At 32.8% G+C, this 20,900-nt stretch overlaps 3 protein-coding genes across 3 annotated transcripts; 2 read left to right on the top strand and 1 right to left on the bottom strand.

Annotated features, from left to right (window-relative positions):
- Nucleotides 1-4,945: 4,945 nt before the first annotated feature.
- On the top strand, nucleotides 4,946-11,162 carry LOC105128982 (phospholipase D beta 1-like). The gene is made up of 10 exons (XM_011030849.1): nucleotides 4,946-6,486; nucleotides 7,116-7,232; nucleotides 7,468-7,662; nucleotides 7,872-8,123; nucleotides 8,232-8,300; nucleotides 8,423-8,570; nucleotides 9,375-9,523; nucleotides 9,831-10,001; nucleotides 10,096-10,293; nucleotides 10,552-11,162. Exons 1-10 carry the CDS (start codon nucleotides 5,527-5,529, stop codon nucleotides 10,843-10,845), a joined length of 2,553 nt encoding a protein of 850 aa, XP_011029151.1. The 5' UTR covers nucleotides 4,946-5,526; the 3' UTR covers nucleotides 10,846-11,162.
- Nucleotides 11,163-11,793: 631 nt separating this feature from the next.
- LOC105128983 (bifunctional dTDP-4-dehydrorhamnose 3,5-epimerase/dTDP-4-dehydrorhamnose reductase) lies at nucleotides 11,794-13,593 on the top strand. The gene is made up of 2 exons (XM_011030850.1): nucleotides 11,794-12,345; nucleotides 12,833-13,593. Exons 1-2 carry the CDS (start codon nucleotides 11,890-11,892, stop codon nucleotides 13,283-13,285), a joined length of 909 nt encoding a protein of 302 aa, XP_011029152.1. The 5' UTR covers nucleotides 11,794-11,889; the 3' UTR covers nucleotides 13,286-13,593.
- Nucleotides 13,594-18,516: 4,923 nt separating this feature from the next.
- On the bottom strand, nucleotides 18,517-20,498 carry LOC105128984 (transcription factor TCP9-like). Its single transcript, XM_011030851.1, has one exon. The coding sequence runs from the start codon at nucleotides 19,859-19,861 to the stop codon at nucleotides 18,671-18,673; it is 1,191 nt and encodes a 396-aa protein (XP_011029153.1). The 5' UTR covers nucleotides 19,862-20,498; the 3' UTR covers nucleotides 18,517-18,670.
- Nucleotides 20,499-20,900: the final 402 nt, after the last annotated feature.

Consider the following 20,900-nt stretch of genomic DNA (forward strand, 5'->3'; position numbering starts at 1 on the left):
AAATTAAATTAAAATTTACCTTAACGTTCACAATTCCCATTCTGTAAGAAAGAACATGGTTCTGTCTTCTTTTTTTATATATATATAAGAAAAATGGTTCTATAAAGAAAAAATATAAAAGGATTTCGATCCATTATTTTAGGTATAAAGTTCCCATTATCAAAAAGGAAAAAATAATAATTTAAGGATTACGTTCCACGTGTTGTCAATTCAAAACACAGTCGTTTAATTAACTACCTCTGCAGCTGCCCTCCTAAGCACGTTGCATTAATATTTTATTCTATTAATTTGATTATGAGATAAAATTGAAGTGCTGATCAAGTGCCCTTTTTTCTTGATGATACGTATGATTCTAGAGATCTAGCGTCACATGTAAATATAAATATTTCTTTTGGGAGCAACGTTGGACCGAGTCAAGTTAGATTTTTATGATGGTTTACTAAATAGTAATTCATTACTGGTATGATCAATTTTTTTATTAAAATAAATTAAATAATCAAAAAATCTAAGATTATAGATTAAAAAAATTAAATAAAAAATTAATATGATAACATATTGAAACGATTCAAATCATTTTTAATTAATTTATCAAACTTATAATACTTGAGCTAGTGATAATCCTTTAAATGCAAATTAAAAACAGTTAATCCCACAAAAATCTAAACAAAACATATAAAAAAAGATTAATTCAAAATATTTTAAAAAAAATTATTGACAATAATATATTAGATTGAACTTTATTTCTTGGTTAAATTCGTTAAAGTCATAACCTGGGATATAAACTTCATTAAGTTAAATGATATTTTTTTAATTTATTTTCTACCTAGCTATATGATAATAAAAAGAGAATTTTAAAAAAAAATAAGAAGATGAAATTAAAATAAATAAATAAATAAAAAGAAACAAGGACTTTTTTTTAGATAATGTAAAATCAAACCAATTAAAAAAAATTTATCAGCTTTGATATGTTTTTTCAAACAATATTAAAGTTTAAAACAATTATTATCAAATTTTTTTTGTTAAATGAAACTTAATAATATTAAAATTAACTTTTTTTAGTGTTTAGGATTGATGACTTTATCTCTCCTTATTAGAATTTAGTGATTTTCTATTTTTTTTATAAAACACATAAACAGAGAAAAAAAAAAATTGATTTAAAATTAAATTTTGGAAAATTGTTGGGATTGTGAAGGTTGACAAGTGAAAGTACGAGGATAAAAATCAATTTTGAATCAAAATTTAGAGTGGTATTGAATTTCATGTGTGTTTCACACTTTGATCTCAATTTTTTAATTTTCCCCAAACTTGATAAATTATAACAAATTAAACCTCAATTTGAACATAGAAGGACGCAGTTGAAAAAAGAAATGGTGAAGAAAAATAATTTCTATGGTGATTTTCCCAGACATTTTACTGTTATAGTTATAATTACATCACTCTGAAAGGTTTATTTTTCTTTGCGAGTATATATGCCGAGGAAGTAAATTTGAAATTGCAATAATTGACTCTATGCTGTTGTGGGAAAAGGAAAAGGAACAAACTTCATGCATGGCTGCTCAAAGGGCAAAATTCAATGAACAGAACTCCTTCAACAAAACTTAGAACAGCATAATTGAGGATTCCCTTTGACTCTGTCACTCAGAAGCTGTCGCAGAAACTTGCAAGAAAGAAATTCTTGATATTCTGGATAACACTATATCAAATAAAATAATAGTATTTAAGGGCGTCTTTGAAGAGAATTTATTATTACTTTTTTTAATCCTCTTGTAAGAGATGAAGCAATATTCCAAGCTATGCAGGCGAGGCAGTCCAAATTGGCCAGCTCTTGTTGGTGCATATTTTAATAATTCTTTTTATAGGCAGCTGGACTGGAGAGCCTAGTTATTAAAAAAGCGCTAGACGCCGAACTGTGAATGGAGGAGACAGGCTTCCCAGGACTTTCTTTTCTGGCTGCTCAGGGAAGAGCGCCAAGACCCTGGACCTTTGACCAAGTAAACATCTTAAAAACGTTACTGAAAATCATTTTCATGATCGAACCAGTGTACCTTTAAGATCTAGCTCATAATCATTTTTAAATTGAATTCTATATACTTTTAAGGATTTTTGTGAATGCTGTTGTCTGAAATATGATTGTGATGGAGCAGCGTGAAATATACATACATATATATATATATATATATGTTATTTTTGTGCCAGTTTATTGGTTAAAAAATTAATGAAAGATGAGGTGGTAATTTAATAGATATAGAGAGCCTCTTATTTTGTTTTAAAACTTAGTTCATTTATTCTTATTTTTTTAATATAAAATATTAAAGTTAAAAATATTAAAATTTTAATATATTTAAATATATAAAAAAAATTTATGAACCTATCATATTTTTATGAGAACTAATAATATATAAAAAATAATAATTCCTCTTTAAATATTATCACGTTAAAATAATATATCAATTTTTTTTTTATAAAAAAACAAGATCTATATAATATAAATATTCTATGAATTTTTTAGATCTCATGCCTATAAATTTTTAATTCTTAATATTTTGTTATATATATATTTTTATATTTTTTTTAAAAAAAAGTATTATTGTATTTTTTATTTAAAAAATATTTATTTAAACATTAAAAAGTCTTTAAAATCACTAATGAGACATTTTATAAATATCAATCATCAAATTAAGAAAAATAAAAAATTAATTAAAATTAAAAAATTAATTAATTATCTAATACATAAAACTTATTTCTAAATTGTTTGGATATTTTAAATCACCATATATGTCTAAATTTTTATAAAATTAATTTAATTTAAATTAATGAAAAAAATATATTTCCTTAAAAAATTAAAGCTATTAGCTAACATCATAACACGTGGACACCATGACGTCTGAGGTTGCGAAATTAGAAAATGTCCCCTTGATGGGATGAAAGAACGCCAGGAGGAAAGGCAAGTTTGGATAAGTACAAATAAGCCCTCACATATTCATTGAATCATGAATCAGTCCCCAACCTTTAAACTTTTTCAAGATTATCTAACTATCATTACTTGAACACTCTAAAAGAATTGGGATTACTTATAATATTTTGTTGTTTATATAAACACTAAACCAAATTAAATATTTATTTAATATTTTAAAATCTAAATAATAAATTTATATTGAAGCTCACTTGATTGGTGCACAGGATAAACCAAAGGTTACGAGCTGGAATGACAGGGGGCCAAACATGCTTTTCATGGTCACATATAACATGTCATTTATCATTTTTTTTTTAAAAAAATAAAAGATGAATAATATGTGATTGAATCTCTAATAAAAAAATAAAAAAAATCAAGGCTGCGCGCCAACTATTTTCTGTCTTTTTCTTTGCATATTTACTAAATTCACTTACTTTTTATTTTTTTATAGTTCTTAAATACTATTATAAATTTTTATTTGAATTTTAATAAAAGTAATTTCAATTATTATGTATATAATATAATAATAATAATACTATTAATAAATTATTCATGAAATTTTAATTTAAATAATTTATTCTTAAAATTTATAAATATATTTTAAACATAATTTTATTATATTTATATTTTTCTAGACCTTCAATCACACATAAAATATAGACATATTTTTTGTTAGCTTGCTATAACGATGATAATTTTTTTTCTATAAACAATAATTTCAATTAAAAATCTAATTTTTTCTAAGATAAATAAGAGATATGTTAATAGGAAAAAGATATCTTGTTGGAAAAAGATTTTTTAAAATGATTATATTTTTATATTTAACAATAATGTCAGAAAATTTTCTAGATATTTTTTTTATTCTTAAAAAAATTATGATCATTTATAATATAGCATCGGTATACAAACTAGTAGTTATGAAATTTGTTGAGGTAGATTGTTTTTATTTCTAAATGGAATGATATCATAAACAATTAAAAAAATAATTATTTTATTCTAAAATAGTTAAAAACAAATATAGGCATTATATTATTTTATTATAGAATTAAATTAATAACTATACTTTTCCTCGATTAATTATTTTACTCAGGTTGATTTTTTCTACCTCAAGCTATTTTTCAGAACCCAACAACTCATTATTTCTAAACGGTTTTTTTTTTGTTTATGAGCTACCACGTCGAGTTGTATAAACTACCACTTCGAGCGTATTTGGAAGTGTGGTTGCTGTTACTTTTCAAAGTGTTTTTTATTCAGAAAAGCATGCCAACAATATTTTTTATTTTTAAAAAATTATTTTTGAGATTACCATATCAAAATAATTTAAAAACATCAAAAATATATTAATTTAAAATAAAATTAAAAAAATTTAAATTTTTTTAATAACACTTTTCTAATACAGTTTCAAATACCCTCTTCAACTAGAATGATTACCTTTCATGGCAAAACACATGTACCAGACAAGCTATTCTGTAACAAATGCTAGCTACCAATAGAATTATCACCTTTCGCAGTAAGTGGCTCTAGTGTTTTTTTCCAATGTAAGAAAGCGATATATTCATAGGTCTAGGAGAGTAAAAAGATTAATATTTTTTTCATCTTACCAATACAAAAAAAAAATCAATAAATATGTTAAATTATAACAAAAAAAATAAAAAAAATTAGATAGATATAATATAATTTATGGTAATGAATTTTCACTTATTAAGTCATAGATATGCTTGAGATGGGAGATTTCTATAACTTTAATTTCAAAATAAATAAATTGATAGAAGATGAATTAGTTAGAGCAAAGAAAGAATGGGATAAAACTAGTAAGATTCCAAGGAGTGGCGGTTAATTTGTAGTCATCTAGTTTCTCAATTCATACCCAGGTCCCCCAAGCACGCGCTCTTGCAGAATTTGAATGCCACTGCAACGGTTGTCAGCAATTGTTCATTGACAGCATGTTGTTAACGTATAACTGGCGAAGCCAAAAAGAGCCTTTCAACGTAACTTCTTAGAATCAAAATACACTGATAGCAATGACATTTCCACGCAGCTCAACCATTCAGGGCCGAGAGTCAACGACATCGTCTCAGAGGAGGTTCTTACATAATAGTATTCATATCCAGTTTGATTTTTCTGAAGTGGTTTTTATTGTCACAAATGCAAGAAATCTATGGATTCTACACAGCCTTCTACGAATTTTCTTAATTTCTATATTCTGTGTTCCCATTTTCAAGTTCCACAAGTTGCCATCCCACCTTTTACTCGTTCAACTCTCATCTTCTTTCGTCTTTATAATGCTCTCTTTAAACCCCCTCTCTCAGCTGAATTCTCCTTCTTCCTTTGTTTCCTCTCAAAGCCCTTTTGCCCTCATTTCCTTTTCCAGCAATTTCTTGCCTATCTAGAGGTGCACAGATTCATTGTTAGTGATAGTTTATCCTCTAGAGACTAGCAAGAACTTGGTATTTGTCCAATCTAATTCATTCCAAGATTCTTTCTTTCTGTTCATTCCATACACAGCCAGGAATTGCCTTCTGGTCCATGTAATTCAACTGTTTTCAGCTAAAGAGAATACCAGGTCCTGTATTATGGCTCAAATTGATCATACATTCTCCTTCGGGGGCTCACACCATAATCAGGGTCAACAAGAAGTGCCATTTCCCACCAATAAAGGGTCTTTGAAAGTCTTGCCTCTGCATGGTAACTTAGAAATATGGGTTAAGGAGGCTAAAAACCTTCCTAACTTGGATCTTTTTCATAAGACTTTAGGGGATATGTTTTCGAAATTCCCTGTGAAGTTCGGCAATAAGATTGAAGGGCATGTAGGTAGTAAGATCACCAGTGATCCATATGTCACTATTTCGGTATCTGGTGCTGTAATTGGGAGGACTTTTGTGATCAAGAATGATGAGAACCCGGTGTGGATGCAGCATTTTGATGTTCCTGTTGCACATCATGCTGCAGAGGTTCATTTTTCCGTCAAAGATGATGATATCGTTGGCTCACAAATTATGGGTGCTGTTGGGATCCCAGTAGAGCAGTTAATCTCAGGCATGAAAATTGAGGGAATTTTCCCGGTCCTTGGTTCTAATGGGAAGCCCTGTAAGGCTGGAGCTGCTTTGAGTTTATCAATTCAGTTTACTCCTGTGGAGAAAATGGCAATTTATCAGCAGGGAGTGCGTTCAGGTCCTGATTATAATGGGGTTCCTGGCACATATTTTCCTATTAGGAGAGGAGGTAAAGTTACTCTCTATCAAGACGCTCATGTTCATGATGGTTGCCTTCCTGATTTGAAGCTTGATGATCATGTTCAGTTTGAGCATAGAAGTTGCTGGGATGACATCTTTAATGCTATCAGCCAGGCTCGGCGATTGATTTACATTACCGGATGGTCTGTCTACTATAAGGTTAAATTGGTACGGGATGGTAATGACGGCAGAGATTGTACATTAGGAGATCTTCTCAAGACCAAGTCTCAAGAAGGAGTTAGAGTGCTGCTTCTCGTATGGGATGATCCAACCTCCAGGAGTGTATTGGGATTCAAAACGGTAAGAAAATCAACTCGTTTTCATGTATGATGCTGCCTTTTTCATTTTGCATAACAAATTTCCATATTAATTTCATTTTTCTGGATACCTCTAATTTCCATATCAATTAAATCTTTCTGGATACCAGTTCTGGTATGTTTGATAATGGTTATTCTTCGCTGTAAGGTCTTCCATGTTCAAAAGTTTCAAGGAATAGCTTACTGTTGGAAAGGCTACGAAAATGCTTTTGCTGGTTTGATCTATGCCCTCCCACACCAAAAAAGCAGGCGATAGTATATAGTTTATTGCTATAAGAAAGCTTCTTGGTGCTTCCATAGTAAATAGGCAGTTAAATATGGCAACATTCAAAGTAGAAAACTTACGGCTTTTAGTGAATTTTATTGCTCACTTTACCTTCAAATGTGTGAAGTCTATAGCTGCTGGATATGATGTTTTCAGAGAATCACCTAAATGTCCAATTGCATAATATTTTCTATCAGTAATTTTTTCTTGGGATTAAAAAACTTTTGTAGTTCGCTCATCCACTGTCATTCCAGCATCAAATGCATACTCACGAATTTCTCTCATGCTTAAAAATGGTGGACTGTTTCCTCTTGTATTAGGCATTGATCAAGTTTTGTGGTGTGTAGGAAGGGGTCATGCAAACCAGTGATGAGGAGACTCGCCGTTTTTTCAAGCACTCGTCAGTGCAAGTGCTACTCTGCCCTCGATCTGCTGGAAAGGGACACAGCTTTATCAAAAAGCAGGTTGGATATAAATAGTCACTATCTACTTCTCTATGTTTCAAATGCTACTTGTGTGAGAGCATTATAATAAGCATCTGGCGTTTCTTTGCTTTGATAGCCATTCACCTGCATTGATTTCACTGAAGATTCTAAGATCAATTTATATTTATGAATGTGCATGCAAGTGGATTGCGTTGGTACATGATATGTATACCACATGGTCTGAACCTCTTGTTATTTATTTTTTGTTTATCAGGAAACTGAAACCATCTATACACACCACCAGAAAACAGTGATAGTGGATAATGATGCTGGTCAATTTAGAAGAAAGATCACAGCATTCGTTGGAGGTCTTGATTTATGCAAGGGTAGATATGATACTCCACAGCATCCTCTTTTTAGGACATTGCAGACAGTGCACAAAGATGACTTTCGTAACCCTAATTTCACGGTAATCTCACAGTTGATGTTCTTGGGTGCTATCAGATATATATCATATAAGTTGCTCCAGAGATGAGAATCTCTTAATTATCTAGCAAGGCTTATGCACACGTATATGATTTATCCAGCATATCATTGTGTTGTCAGTTGCAAAATGCTTCATAAATCAGTCACAAAGAGATGCTAACAATGTAATATGTTTCGGGGGTCGCTAATCAGGATCCAGCTGGTGCCGGTTGTCCAAGACAACCATGGCATGATTTGCATTGTCAAATTGATGGTCCAGCAGCCTATGACATCCTCGCCAATTTTGAAGAGCGTTGGTTGAAGGCATCAAAACCCCGTGGGATGCAAAAATTGAAGGCGTCATTCGATGATTCATTACTGAAGCTTGAAAGAATTGATGAAATATTGGGGATAGCTGAACTTCCATCCCTTGCCAAGGATGATCCAGAGGCCTGGAATGTTCAGGTACTCAATGTCAATTACTTCTTTGTCTCCAATCTTGGATTCCTAATCTACTAGATATGAGAGCGTGTCCATGTGTCTATCCCCTGACCAAATCTCCTTTAACTGAAGGTTTTCCGTTCTATTGATTCCAATTCTGTGAAAGGCTTTCCAGATGACCCGAGAGATGCAACAAGCATGGTGAGAAGACTTTGACTTGGAGCCCCTTCGTTTCTCCTTCTCATGAACAAATCATGAGCATTATATTTTCATACAATTCAGTGCAGGTAGTTTGCTAACAGGTATATTCTATTTTGTAACAGAACTTGGCATGTGGGAAGAATGTAATTATAGACATGAGTATACACACCGCATATGTCAATGCAATCCGTGCTGCCCAACATTTCATCTACATTGAGAACCAGTATTTTATAGGGTCTTCATATAATTGGGATTCTCACAAAGACTTAGGTAAGGAATTCTATACTTTGAGATGGAGGTAAAAGGGAGATATTTCTATATTTTTCTTGTTCATTTATCAAGGTTAACTTTTGAGCTCTGGCCCTTCTTTGAATCTTATTTCTTGACTTTTCTTGATGATAAGAAACAATATTCTAGATGATTCCCATTTCTAGCTAGTTTAATGCTTTATTAAAAATGATTAGCACAAAACTCATAGCTGAAAATTTATTGTCCTTGTGAAAGCTTTTAGATTATAATATTAATCATATATTGGACCTAATAGCTCAAGCTTTTTTGATGTAGTATCAGAGTTTTATTAATTAAGTGGTCACGAGTTCGAATCTCACCACTCCCATTCTATTTGATAAAATTAATAACACTAGTATGAGCTCCTCAAAGGGCTTTAACTTGAGAGAGATAATATAAATAAATATTTTGGAGCCTCACCTAACAATACCATGTTCTTTCTTATAGAACAGATATGTCCATAGCAATTGTGCAAAAGTACAATCTAGAGGGAAGGCTCCAAGTAGGATTGTCCATGTTAGGAAGTTATAGAATGAACTAAATACCTGTAGCATAGTTGATGATCTATAGACAATTCTCATGGTTATGGACAGAGTAAGATTTAATTTTGGACACCAGATTCTGCTAATTGTACCAGCTTTTGGTTCCAAAAGCGGGAATGTAAAATTTTTGGATTGCATATTAGTGGCAGTTTGTTACATCCCAGGAATTCTGTTACTTCTCCGAGCATCTTCTCTTCCAACTTGCATCTCTAAAGACAGTTATAATCTTGTTTATCATCTGCAGGAGCAAACAACTTAATACCCATGGAAATTGCCCTGAAAATTGCTGACAAAATAAGAGCACATGAGAGGTTTTCTGCATATATTCTTATCCCAATGTGGCCAGAGGGAGTGCCTACAAGCGCACCTATACAGAGGATTCTCTTTTGGCAGGTAGGCATGATTTACTATTTGAGAAGAAAGAACTAGATGCAGCAAGTCATCAGTTACCAAATTAGCATGAGCTTGCATGTGAATTTGAATCAACCACCAGTTCCTCCTGAAATCTCTCATAGAACAAATAACTACGTTGTCGGGTCAACTCTACTTTTGTTCTCATCTCCACGTGATGCATTTTTGAAAATCCTTCAGGGAATTGTTTGATATTTATTCAGAAAAAAATTGCACCTGGATGTAACACATGAGGTGAATATGACAATTGCGGCGTTTTTTTAACTAGTGTTACTGTTATCTGTTGCAGCATAAAACAATGCAAATGATGTATGAAACAATTTACAAGGCCTTGGTGGAGGTTGGACTGGAAAATACATATGAGCCACAAGACTATTTAAATTTCTTCTGCCTTGGCAATCGCGAGGCATTAGATAGAGAGAATGGCTTGCAAAGCTCTACTCCTGGAAACACTCCTCAGGTTTGTCCTTTCGTAACTAGATGTTGACTATTTTGATGAGCTTTCTCTCTGGGAAACATCATGTTCTCAAAATAACATTCAATCGGTGAAACAGGCACGGAGTGAGAAGAGCAGACGCTTGATGATTTACATTCATTCTAAAGGAATTATAGTGGATGATGAATATGTAATACTGGGATCTGCAAACATCAATCAACGGTCCCTGGATGGCACCAGAGATACTGAGATAGCAATGGGAGCATATCAACCCAACCATACCTTTGCAAGGAAAAACTCTCGTTCACACGGGCAGGTAAACTAACTGATCGGAAAGATTTTTTGCACTCATCAAACTTCAGGACCAGTTCTTAAGTCCAACGTGTATTAACATCAATATACTGATTTTACAACATTTTTCAATTTGTTTTCATTCGGAAAGTTGAGATTCATGTTTCTTCTATAAACAGAAGCCTGAAGACCAAAACAATTTTGATTTCAACTTTTCTCTTGTTCCTGAAGTCTTGATCATTCCAATAAGTGCAATTTTTTGGTTATTCTCTGTCGAGTGCAGGTCTATGGGTATAGAATGTCACTATGGGCAGAGCACATAGGAGGGGTTGAGGAGTGTTTTGAGCAACCAGAGACTATTGAGTGTGTGAGACGTGTAAGGTCTCTTGGTGAACAGAATTGGAGACAGTACATAGCTGATGAGGTAACAGAAATGAAGGGTCACCTTCTGAAATATCCAGTTGAAGTTGACAGAACAGGCAAGGTCAAGGCTCTCCATGGCAGTGAAAAATTCCCAGACGTTGATGGTAACATTCTAGGGTCTTTCATAGCCATTCAAGAAAATCTCACTATTTGAGCTCTTACTTAAGCATCACCAAGCCATGGTTGTTTTGCTTATTTTCTCAATCAAGATTCTTTTGCATGGAGTATGATGGTGTAGCACCAATTGTTTTGTTTTCATTTTAGGCCAGGGTCTGGCTAGTTTCTTCCCCCCTTCATTTTGTAAAATAGTAACAGCAAGATCCGAGCTTGAGGCCTGCCTCCTCCACTGCTTCTTCTGAACTAAATGTATATCGTAAAATATCGAGTTAGAACTTCTTTTGGAATTTGCTCCGTCCTTCTCGACACCTCGACCTCTTTATATAGTAATTGATGATCGAGGTCGGTGGTTCACTTGTGCTCTTGTTTTTCATATCCACCTCGATCGAGAAATTACTTATGCTCTTGTTTATCATTTTGACCTTCCATAATATTTTTATTATAAGTTTAACTTAACAATTGTTGCTCACTTTTAAACTCCAACAAATCAATAAAAATCATAATTAAATTGGTTTTTATTAATATAATTTTAATTCTTAGTTTTATTTCAAAAATAAATTTAGAATATGATCAAATAAAAAATATTTTAAAAAATTATATTTGTAAGTTTTTTTAGAAATTAATTTATAACAAATCTCGTCAATCAACACAACCATATTTAAACATCACCAGCAAATATATCTGTAAGCTAATATCTTCACCTCTTTCTTTCTACTTGCATGTTTTTCGTGGCGTTAAAAATGCTATAGGATTAAAATCTGATTTTTTTAATTATTTTTTTAATATTTTTAATACTAATATGACAAATTAATTTTAATAAATAAATAAATATGTTATTTTAGTATATTTCTCAGAAAAAATAAAAATTAAATCTTAAAAAATAAACAAATATATTGCTTTAATATATTTCTAAAAAAATAAATTTAAAACACAATTTCTCACACACTCTTGAACAGTAAACATATTATATAGCGACACACACTCTTTCTCACGTACAAATACACGCACATTTGTGTAGTATCATCCCCAGATCCAAAATCATTCACGCTTCATCCATCCCTTCCTCTCCTCTCTCGAAAAAATGGGATTCGAATCTTCAAACGGCACCGCATCACCAAAACTGCTCAAATTCCTCATCTATGGACGTACTGGCTGGATCGGTGGACTCTTAGGCAAGCTTTGCCAATCCCAAGGCATCGACTTCACCTATGGTTCCGGTCGCCTTGAAAACCGACCCTCCCTCGAAGCCGACCTGGTTGCCGTTAATCCCACTCATGTTTTCAACGCTGCCGGCGTTACTGGCAGGCCTAACGTCGACTGGTGCGAATCCCATAAAGTCGAGACCATACGAACCAATGTGGTCGGCACGCTGACGTTGGCTGACGTTTGCAGGGAGAAAGGCTTGGTCTTGATTAATTATGCTACGGGCTGTATCTTTGAGTATGATTCGAGCCATCCTCTCGGGTCGGGTATTGGGTTTAAGGAGGAGGATACTCCGAACTTCATCGGTTCTTTCTATTCCAAGACTAAGGCCATGGTATGGTAGTGCTATATCTTTAAAGTTATGTTTTGGTGTACAATATGATAGTCTTTTTCTGTTTTTTTTTTTTTTTGATAAGATGTGTTTAATTGGTGGCATTTGTAAAACAATGTGTTGGGTCTATGCATTTTGCTTTATGGATCTAATTAAATATGTACTTGCTTAGTGGAGTAGGGTGAATCGCAGGTGTGCATGTAATGCATAGTGTTGGATCCAGTAGAGTAGTGTTAATTATATGCAATATTTGGTTGTTGTTAGAGATATCATTAATCAGAATAAAATGCAAAATAAACTTAATCGTGTTCTTCTTCTTTTTCAATTTTTATTTGGAGCTAAAGGAATTCCTTCTTGCATCTCTTTCGCTTTTTTATTTTTCAGTTTTTGCATTCTTTTTTAGATGGAACATAGACAACGATGTTAATGTCTGCAATGTGTTATAGATTTAATAGATTCTGATTTATGCTTCTTTTCTGATGTTTGAAAGGTAGAGGATTTGCTCAGGAATTATGAAAATGTTTGCACATTGCGTGTCAGAATGCCCATTTCATCTGATTTAGCCAACCCTCGCAATTTCATCACAAAGATCACTCGATATGAGAAGGTAGTGAACATTCCAAACTCGATGACAATCTTGGATGAACTCCTTCCCATCTCCATCGAGATGGCAAAGAGAAACCTTACTGGGATCTATAACTTTACAAATCCTGGAGTGGTTAGTCACAATGAGATTTTAGAAATGTATCGGGATTACATTGACCCCGATTTCACATGGAAAAACTTCACTCTTGAGGAGCAAGCAAAGGTAATAGTTGCCCCAAGGAGCAACAATGAGCTTGATACTGCCAAATTGAAGCGGGAATTCCCTGAGCTCTTGCCAATAAAAGAGTCCCTTATCAAGTATGTCTTCAAGCCAAATCAGAAGACAGCTGCTGCTTGATGCCACCAAAGGGAAGTCATGGATGAACTGTTGTCCATTAAGAAGTTCTTCGTGATTTATGTGTTCAAGCCGAATGAAAATGTCACAGGTGCTTGAGTTTTTTAGGTTTGGATATTTTTGGTGTTTTCCTTGTTTCCATATATAAAAAATTGCTCATGTGGGCTGATTTGATCTTTCCACCTTAGAGGTCCTTCTTAAATGACATGCATATTCCACAATTTCTATCTCTATCTTGTATTTGCAACTTGATGATGAATAAATTGGTTAGAGGTGAATTGATTTATCAAGTTATAAATGTATTTTTGCAAGTTAATTTGTAATGTATGGCACAAGCTGATTTGCCTTTAGTCAATTATGTTCTGATACTAGTTTTTGAAATTCTTTATATGTGGTTTATCATTTCGACAAGATATTTGATTTTTACTACGAATCTTGATTAGTTGTCTTGTTTTCTCAATGTGAATTGTTAAAATGACTCAAAAGTACCTACCATCAAACTTTTTTTCTTGATGGAGCATTTTAGACCCCGTATTTTAATATATTTAAAAAAACACACTTTAAATCATACCCATTGGACCGCTAAGCATTTGCACGGCAACATAAATGTCATAGCCTCCCCTGCTGGCGTGTGGGGGAAAGGGGAGTTATAGCAGCCGACATGAGTCAACAACACATTGCACTTGATAAAAATTATTCATAAAAGCATTCAAAAGATTGGAGTCTAAAGATTGGAGTCAAGGGGTACAGTTATATTTCAATCTAGCAGGGGCAGTACAAATTTGAAAAGTAAACGTCAACATGAAAAATCATCAAAATGGATTTTGGAGTGTTGGTTGTGTCCAAGGGTACCCGGTCTTGTACAAACGGAAGGGCCTCGGAATTTGTCTGTCTTCTGTGTTGTCATTGAGGAAGGGGGTATCCGTGCTCTTAACCAGGGAGGGTTCCTTACCCTGTTGATCTGATGTTGTTTAAGACTTTTGACTCTTATCTTCATCCCTGATTACTGTTTCCAGAAAGGGGAAACTGAAAGCAAAATCTTACTGTAAAATGAATCGACCATTATGGCACCAACACTATTAGCAATTACAACCCCAGAACCTGTCAACTAGGCATCACATATAACAGTCTTCTGCCCCACTTTATACGAATTCTCAAGAATGCAAGCATCTCCTCCCCAAATTAATCGATATATGGCCCCGTCAAGGTCAAAGTTATTAATGGAGAGTCCTTTCATTATACGTCCAATAAACCATATATTTGGTATCAGTAATAAGATTAGTGAGAATTCTACTGTTAAAAACAACTGCAGTACTCATGTGCTCACATTTAAGACTTCTCCGTTGCCAAGAACAACTCGTGCAATAAATTTCCTATCAATGGTGCTGGCAGCTACCGTCAATGTCCACGGTGCATGGTTGGAGAGTGAATATGGATAGGGTACAGAATTGCCAGCAGAATTTGAGGTCAGTATACCATTTTTCATGGCATGGAAAGATCCAATTGTGATAGGATCTTCCATATATGGTAATGGCCAGTCAGAACCAAGGGACACATATAATATTAGCACCATCTGCTATGGCATCATCAAATGCAGCTTCTATACATGATTTTTATCAAAGTCACCGAAAACCAGCATCTCTTGATTGTATTCCCCACTGCTTAACCTTTAACTCTGTAACTAATGGAACCTTTGAAATTTCAGCGAACTTCCCCTCCCCTGGAGACTCCGAGGGACATGGAACCCATACTTATTCAAGAGTAGGAGGCCGTGAGGTGTAAAGATAATTAATAGATTTGAATTAAAGATACTCAAGTATTCATCAGATTTGAATTAAATTGGTATCCCTACATGCAAGTGTAAAGATAATTAACAGATTTTTTCTTTTAAAGAAATTTTAATATACTTGATTAACTTATTAGGTAGGGAAGCATTCCTACATCAATATTATTGTGATAAAGTTTTGAATTTATTTTCGTATAGTTAGTTCAATTAATTTAAAATTTCAAAAGCCTTAAAATAATTACCTGAAAACCTAAATAAATTTGGGACTTTTACTGTTCAGCTATTGTAGATTAACAACGCCATTTTCCTTTTAATTTTCAGTTTGATTACCGAACTTTTCTTTTTCTCAATTTCATTTTTCTATAGCGTTGTGAAATTTTGTCTGTCTAAGTTTTATTTTCTTTGAACATTTTTGGGAATTAAATGTGTTTGAGAAGATTTCATAATTTGACTAGGGACTAATTTAATCAAATAAGATTTCAATTTATAGAATGAAGAATAATTAAAAGAATGACCCAAAAACATCTAAAAAATAATTATTGGTCTTTTTTGTTCTTATAATAAAAAAATCATTTTCATTGCAATAGTCATCATTTATACATCCTTGGTTCCTTTTAATTTAAAATTTTATGTTTGGATCTAAAACTTTATTTTTTTTACATTTCAATTCCTAATTTTCAAAAGATAATAGAAAAGGTTGTTGGGAAATATATGAGAGAAAGTGGTTTGTTAGTCATGTTTCGACAATAAAAAAACTGATTTTTATGTCAATAAATTTTAATTAACAAAATGAATATGATTAAGGTGTTTTGGAACTTCTATCTTCAAAAAAAAAGTTAATTGGGTTTAGAGAAAGTTTTATTTTATTCAATTTAATTTATGTTTTTGAACCAATTGAAAGGGTTTTTAAGGTTGAAAACAAATTTATTGAGATTTTAAGAATGTTTATTAAGTATTATAAGGTGAAAATAGGTTTTTAGGTTAAAAAAAATTAATACTCAACTTTTTAGCTACTTTTTTGATAATCAAAATCTATATCAGTTAATCTTATTTATATTATTTTATAAACTCATTCTTGATCTTTTTTTATAGTTTTTTTTTTCAATTTTTTCTTCAGATTTTAATTGTAATGCACTATAAATAAAATATTTAATATGATATTTTATTTTCGCCAAGCCAAAAATATCTAATTTATAATCATTACAATCCTCACAACTATCACTCAAATACATTTTAAACTCATTTTTTTGTCTTTCTACATCATTTTCATCCTCTAATGTTTTTTAAAATGAGAAGCCAAGTCATCTGATATATCATTTACCACCATTGAATCAACATTAACATCTTCACTTATATCAATGCCAGCAACATGGACAACCTAAACATCCTTATTTATATTCATATAATACTTAAACAACCTTAGTAAAATATTTCTAACTTTTACCGTAAAATTTGTAGTCTCTTCCATATCATACAATCTTTAAAAACAAAATCTTATTTTAATTTGAAACATGGATCTAACACAATAACCATACACAATATAAAGTTTTGTGTATCTTGATCTACCTGATAGTTTTTATACTTTGTTATCATATTCTTGACCATTTATTTACATAAATATTTTCACTTTTATAAAATTGAGATATATTTGTGTGCATGAAACTTAATTCATGAAAGAAAGAATTAAATGTCACATATAACGAGTTATAAAATTTCAATATAACCATATAAAATAGTTTTAAGAACTTCATAAAAGATCTAATATTTTCTCAATCTTCTAAAATTGCAAACCTAAGGTTTTTTCTTTCTCATTTAAATCAATCTTAAAGTAACTCAACTAACTAGAATTGGTTTCTTCTAACCTTATAAACACCACATCAAATTTTTCAATCACATCTAGCATCATATAAATAAAGTTCCATCTAATTATAATATCTAAGCTTGATTATTTATTTTCAATTTTCAATATCTTTGTATATTGGTTGAAAACAAATTGTCTAGAAAAAGAAGATTTAACAAATTTTATTGCATTCTGAATCTTAACTATAACATGGAAGCGTACCATTATGTTTGAAAACCTAGACTTAGGGGGGATACTAGTGAATACCAAATGACGCATCATCTAGATTTAAAAAAAAAAAAAATTAGAGCACAATGTTAGCCTACCCTTGCAGGCCCATGTGCGAACCCTTTCAAATTAGAGGTCTAGCAACATCTAGCCTTTTTTTTCTTTCTTTTTTTGGGTAATTTTGCCTTTTAAATCATACTTTTTATGTGTATTTTTTTGAAAAAAAAATTAAATTTATATTTAAACTATATATTTTCTCGATGATTTCTATTTTTTTCTATTTAGTCTTTTTTAAATAGTGATTTTTTAATTATTTTATATGTATTTAATTTCTTATGAGATTATTCTAATTCATCTTTATCAATAAATAATATTTATTTTTGGATAGTATTTCTGTTAAGTGCAAACTTAGGATATATTTTTTCACTTTGATTTTATTTAATCAGTTTTTTATGTGTGTTTATTTCTACTATAATTTTATTAAATAAAAAATAATTTTAATAGATAGAGTAATTAAACACTATTGGGTAAATATACTATATTACGAAATCAAATATCTTTATATATATTCGTCTTTCTACTTTTACTGATACGTATTTAGTTATCATTAATAATATTTTTTATTTATCATTAACACAAATTATTCTTGATTTATTTAATGAAATTCATGCATAAACTTTTTAATTTATATGTATAAAAACATGTTAAAAAAACTTTGCATGTTTAATTTTTTTAATGAAAAAATAATTCTAAACATAACAAAGAGAAAATGTGTTTTTTAAAGTGTTGTTTGATATTATGATTATGATTAATTTTCAAAGTGTTTTTTTTAGAAATATATTAAAATAATATTTTTTTTATTTTTAAAATTTATTTTTATATTAATACTTTAAAAAGGATCTAAAAATACTAAAAATTATTAATTTAAAAAATTAAATAATTAATATTTTTGAAAAACAATTTTAAAGTACAAAAACAGCAGGATCAAAATAACTAGCAGTGAAACCGAAAAAGAAATGCTACGACAACGCCAGGTCACTCAAGCACGAGGCACATTCATCTTCGTGCATCTGTACAGGAGCGTGAGCTAGACATAGAATGCGAGTTTGTTTGTTTCTGGAGCACACGTTTCTCCAATGCCAAGTGTTATTTCTGATAATCGCTCGACACTAGCTTCTTGGTGCTGCATTTCAAAATTATTTTTAAAAAAATTTGCAATTTTTTTAATTTTAATTTAATATATTTTAATTATTTTAATATACTTATCTCAAAAATAATTTTTAAAAAATAAAAAAAATTATTAATATATTTTTTTCAGTGAAAAAACAACCATAATCTCCTTCTCCAAACGCCACACAACTGTTCATGGCTTCTGTATACATAAAGTACAAAAGCAACAAATTCTAAAGAAAATAAAAAACACAAATTGCAAATAAACGAAACTCTTGAACTGGAAATTATTTGCAAGTGACAACTTGGTAGTTAAATTCCATCTGTTAGCGCTTACATCAACACTAAATTCCTACGATTTTGATCAGCGTGGTTGATTATTCCCAGAACGCCCCATTAACTGTAACTCTTGCTTATCATAAATTTCTAAAGAAAAATCCCTTAACATTTGAGCCTTCCCTCCCTTGCCACTACCACTATTAGAACTCACACTCGGCGCCATGGTCGATTTCGTCGCCACTTTAGCCCCAACCGATGTGCTAGCAACCACCGGTGAAGGTGACCTAAGTTCAACCTCGCTAGGTATATTTACCACACTTGCTGCTGCTGCTATATTTACTCCTGTTTCATTCCCACTGTTTGTTGATGCCACAAATGATGATACGGGCCTCGCGGCTGCAACGTTAAAGACAGGGGTTAGTGAAGGCGATAAGGCCCATATTTGTTGATTAGCAGGAGCAGCCGTAGCCGCAGCTTGTGGAATCATCCAAAAAGCATTCGCTGGCACCATCATGCCAGTATTTCCCACAGCAAAAACAGGTACCATTCCTTGTGGTGTCGCGGCCGCAGCAAGTGGTGCTGAGGGCTTTATAGGGGCTAAACCAGATGTCTGAGAAGTCGAAACGGGTGCTGCTTCACTAATATCGCAGAACTCAGAATTCGAAGGGCGCTTCCGTTTCTTCGGCGTTTCAGTTAATGAATTACTATTGTTTGAGGTTGTTGTAGGAATTTTGAGAGTCCCACCAACGGAGACCGCGATAGCAGGGACCGTGCCGGTGCCGGTTGCTTCAATAATAGCTTCTTCAGCATGTTCAAGCAGCCATCTAACGGTTTCACCGTCTGATTTATGGCCTAATTCTCGGGTCAATTGGAAGATCCGGGCAGCACAAGTAGCGGGTATTCGGATCCTACGGCCACGGCCCTCCACTTTTGTGTGGCGGTCTTTGGTGGATGCGCGTCTGGTTGTTGTTGTTGTAGTGACTGGCAGAGGCATTGAAACTGGCATTGGCGTCTGCATCTGCATAGCTAGCGGTACTACACCCATTGGGTTGGTTCTTTGGTCCGGGTCAGAAGACGGGTCGGAGTCAAATGGCTCCTCCTTTAACGGCATGACTTGAAACGCTTCTGTTTCATCAATTGTTGATATCTTTAAGCACCCATTACTGCAGATGCTACTGCTGTTCCTATTGTCTTCTGGGTCACCAGCGCTCGTGCTAAGATCAGAAGTGCCACCTTCATCATCTGGGTCCATTCCATGGTCTTGAAATGATGCCATTTTTTGAGGGTCCAGTAGGGAAAAAGAAGAAGTAGAAACCCAGATGATAATTTAGAGTGTTTGTTTGTTTGTTTCTAGGGAAAATGGATGGAAAAGACAGGGTTTTGGTGAAGAGGTTGAAGGAGGAACTATATATAAATATCAGTCGAAAAACAGAGAGAGATTTACTTGTGGAAAAGTTGGGGGTTACAAAAGGGGAAGGGATCAAACCCTAGAATTGTATTCCCATTTGTGGCTCTTATTATCACGATCTTGTTGTTTAATGCTTCAAGGAAAAAATGGCAAAAGATTTTGGTGGTGGGGATGGAGAGACTATCAAGCGGTTAGGATGGGATCATGAAAGCTTTGTGAAGAACCAGGGCGTGACACGTGCCAGAGTCTTGTTGGTCACCGTTTTGTGTGTGCGATGTGGGTCCCAATTTAAGTGGACCCCGAGGGAGGGAGGTGGGGGCGTGGTGGTCTCGAGTCTCGACTCTCAAGTCTCAACTCTCGACCAATTGGTTAATAGAGTGGTGACAGGAAACTCTGGAAAAGTTTCGAGTCTTTTGTGGCTTAATTAATTGGATTTTCATCGGTTGACGACACCTTGCCGCTGTGGGGGTCCATCGTCATCATCATCATCAGAGAGGAGAGGAGAGGAGAGGAAAAGCTCTCTACTGTTACAATTTTATATGATTAATAGTAGCATTTACAGGTCTTGCTGCTTGGCTACAGTCATGGTTTGCCTTCCTTTTGCTTTGAGCATCCTTTCTGTATCCTCTGAATTTTAGCAATCTATCAAAATAGTAATCTTTCAAGGAGTTTATACAACTGTTCATTGTTTTCAAAGGTTATTAAGCACCCCTCGTTCTTTTATCATTAAATTAAATAAATAAATAAAAACTAAACTAAACCCGGTAGATGTTTCGCCGTGGATCCCCTCACGTTTTCACTCACTCTAGAATTTCGCACTTACCTTCCATGAACAAAACTAAATAACTTGGTTTGGGGTAATATTGTCGGCACCCAATCATAGTTACAATATTGAAAGGGGTAAATT

The sequence above is a fragment of the Populus euphratica genome, unplaced genomic scaffold (genome assembly GCF_000495115.2).
Source record: "Populus euphratica unplaced genomic scaffold, PopEup_1.0 scaffold48.1, whole genome shotgun sequence".
Classification (NCBI taxonomy): Eukaryota; Viridiplantae; Streptophyta; class Magnoliopsida; order Malpighiales; family Salicaceae; genus Populus; species Populus euphratica.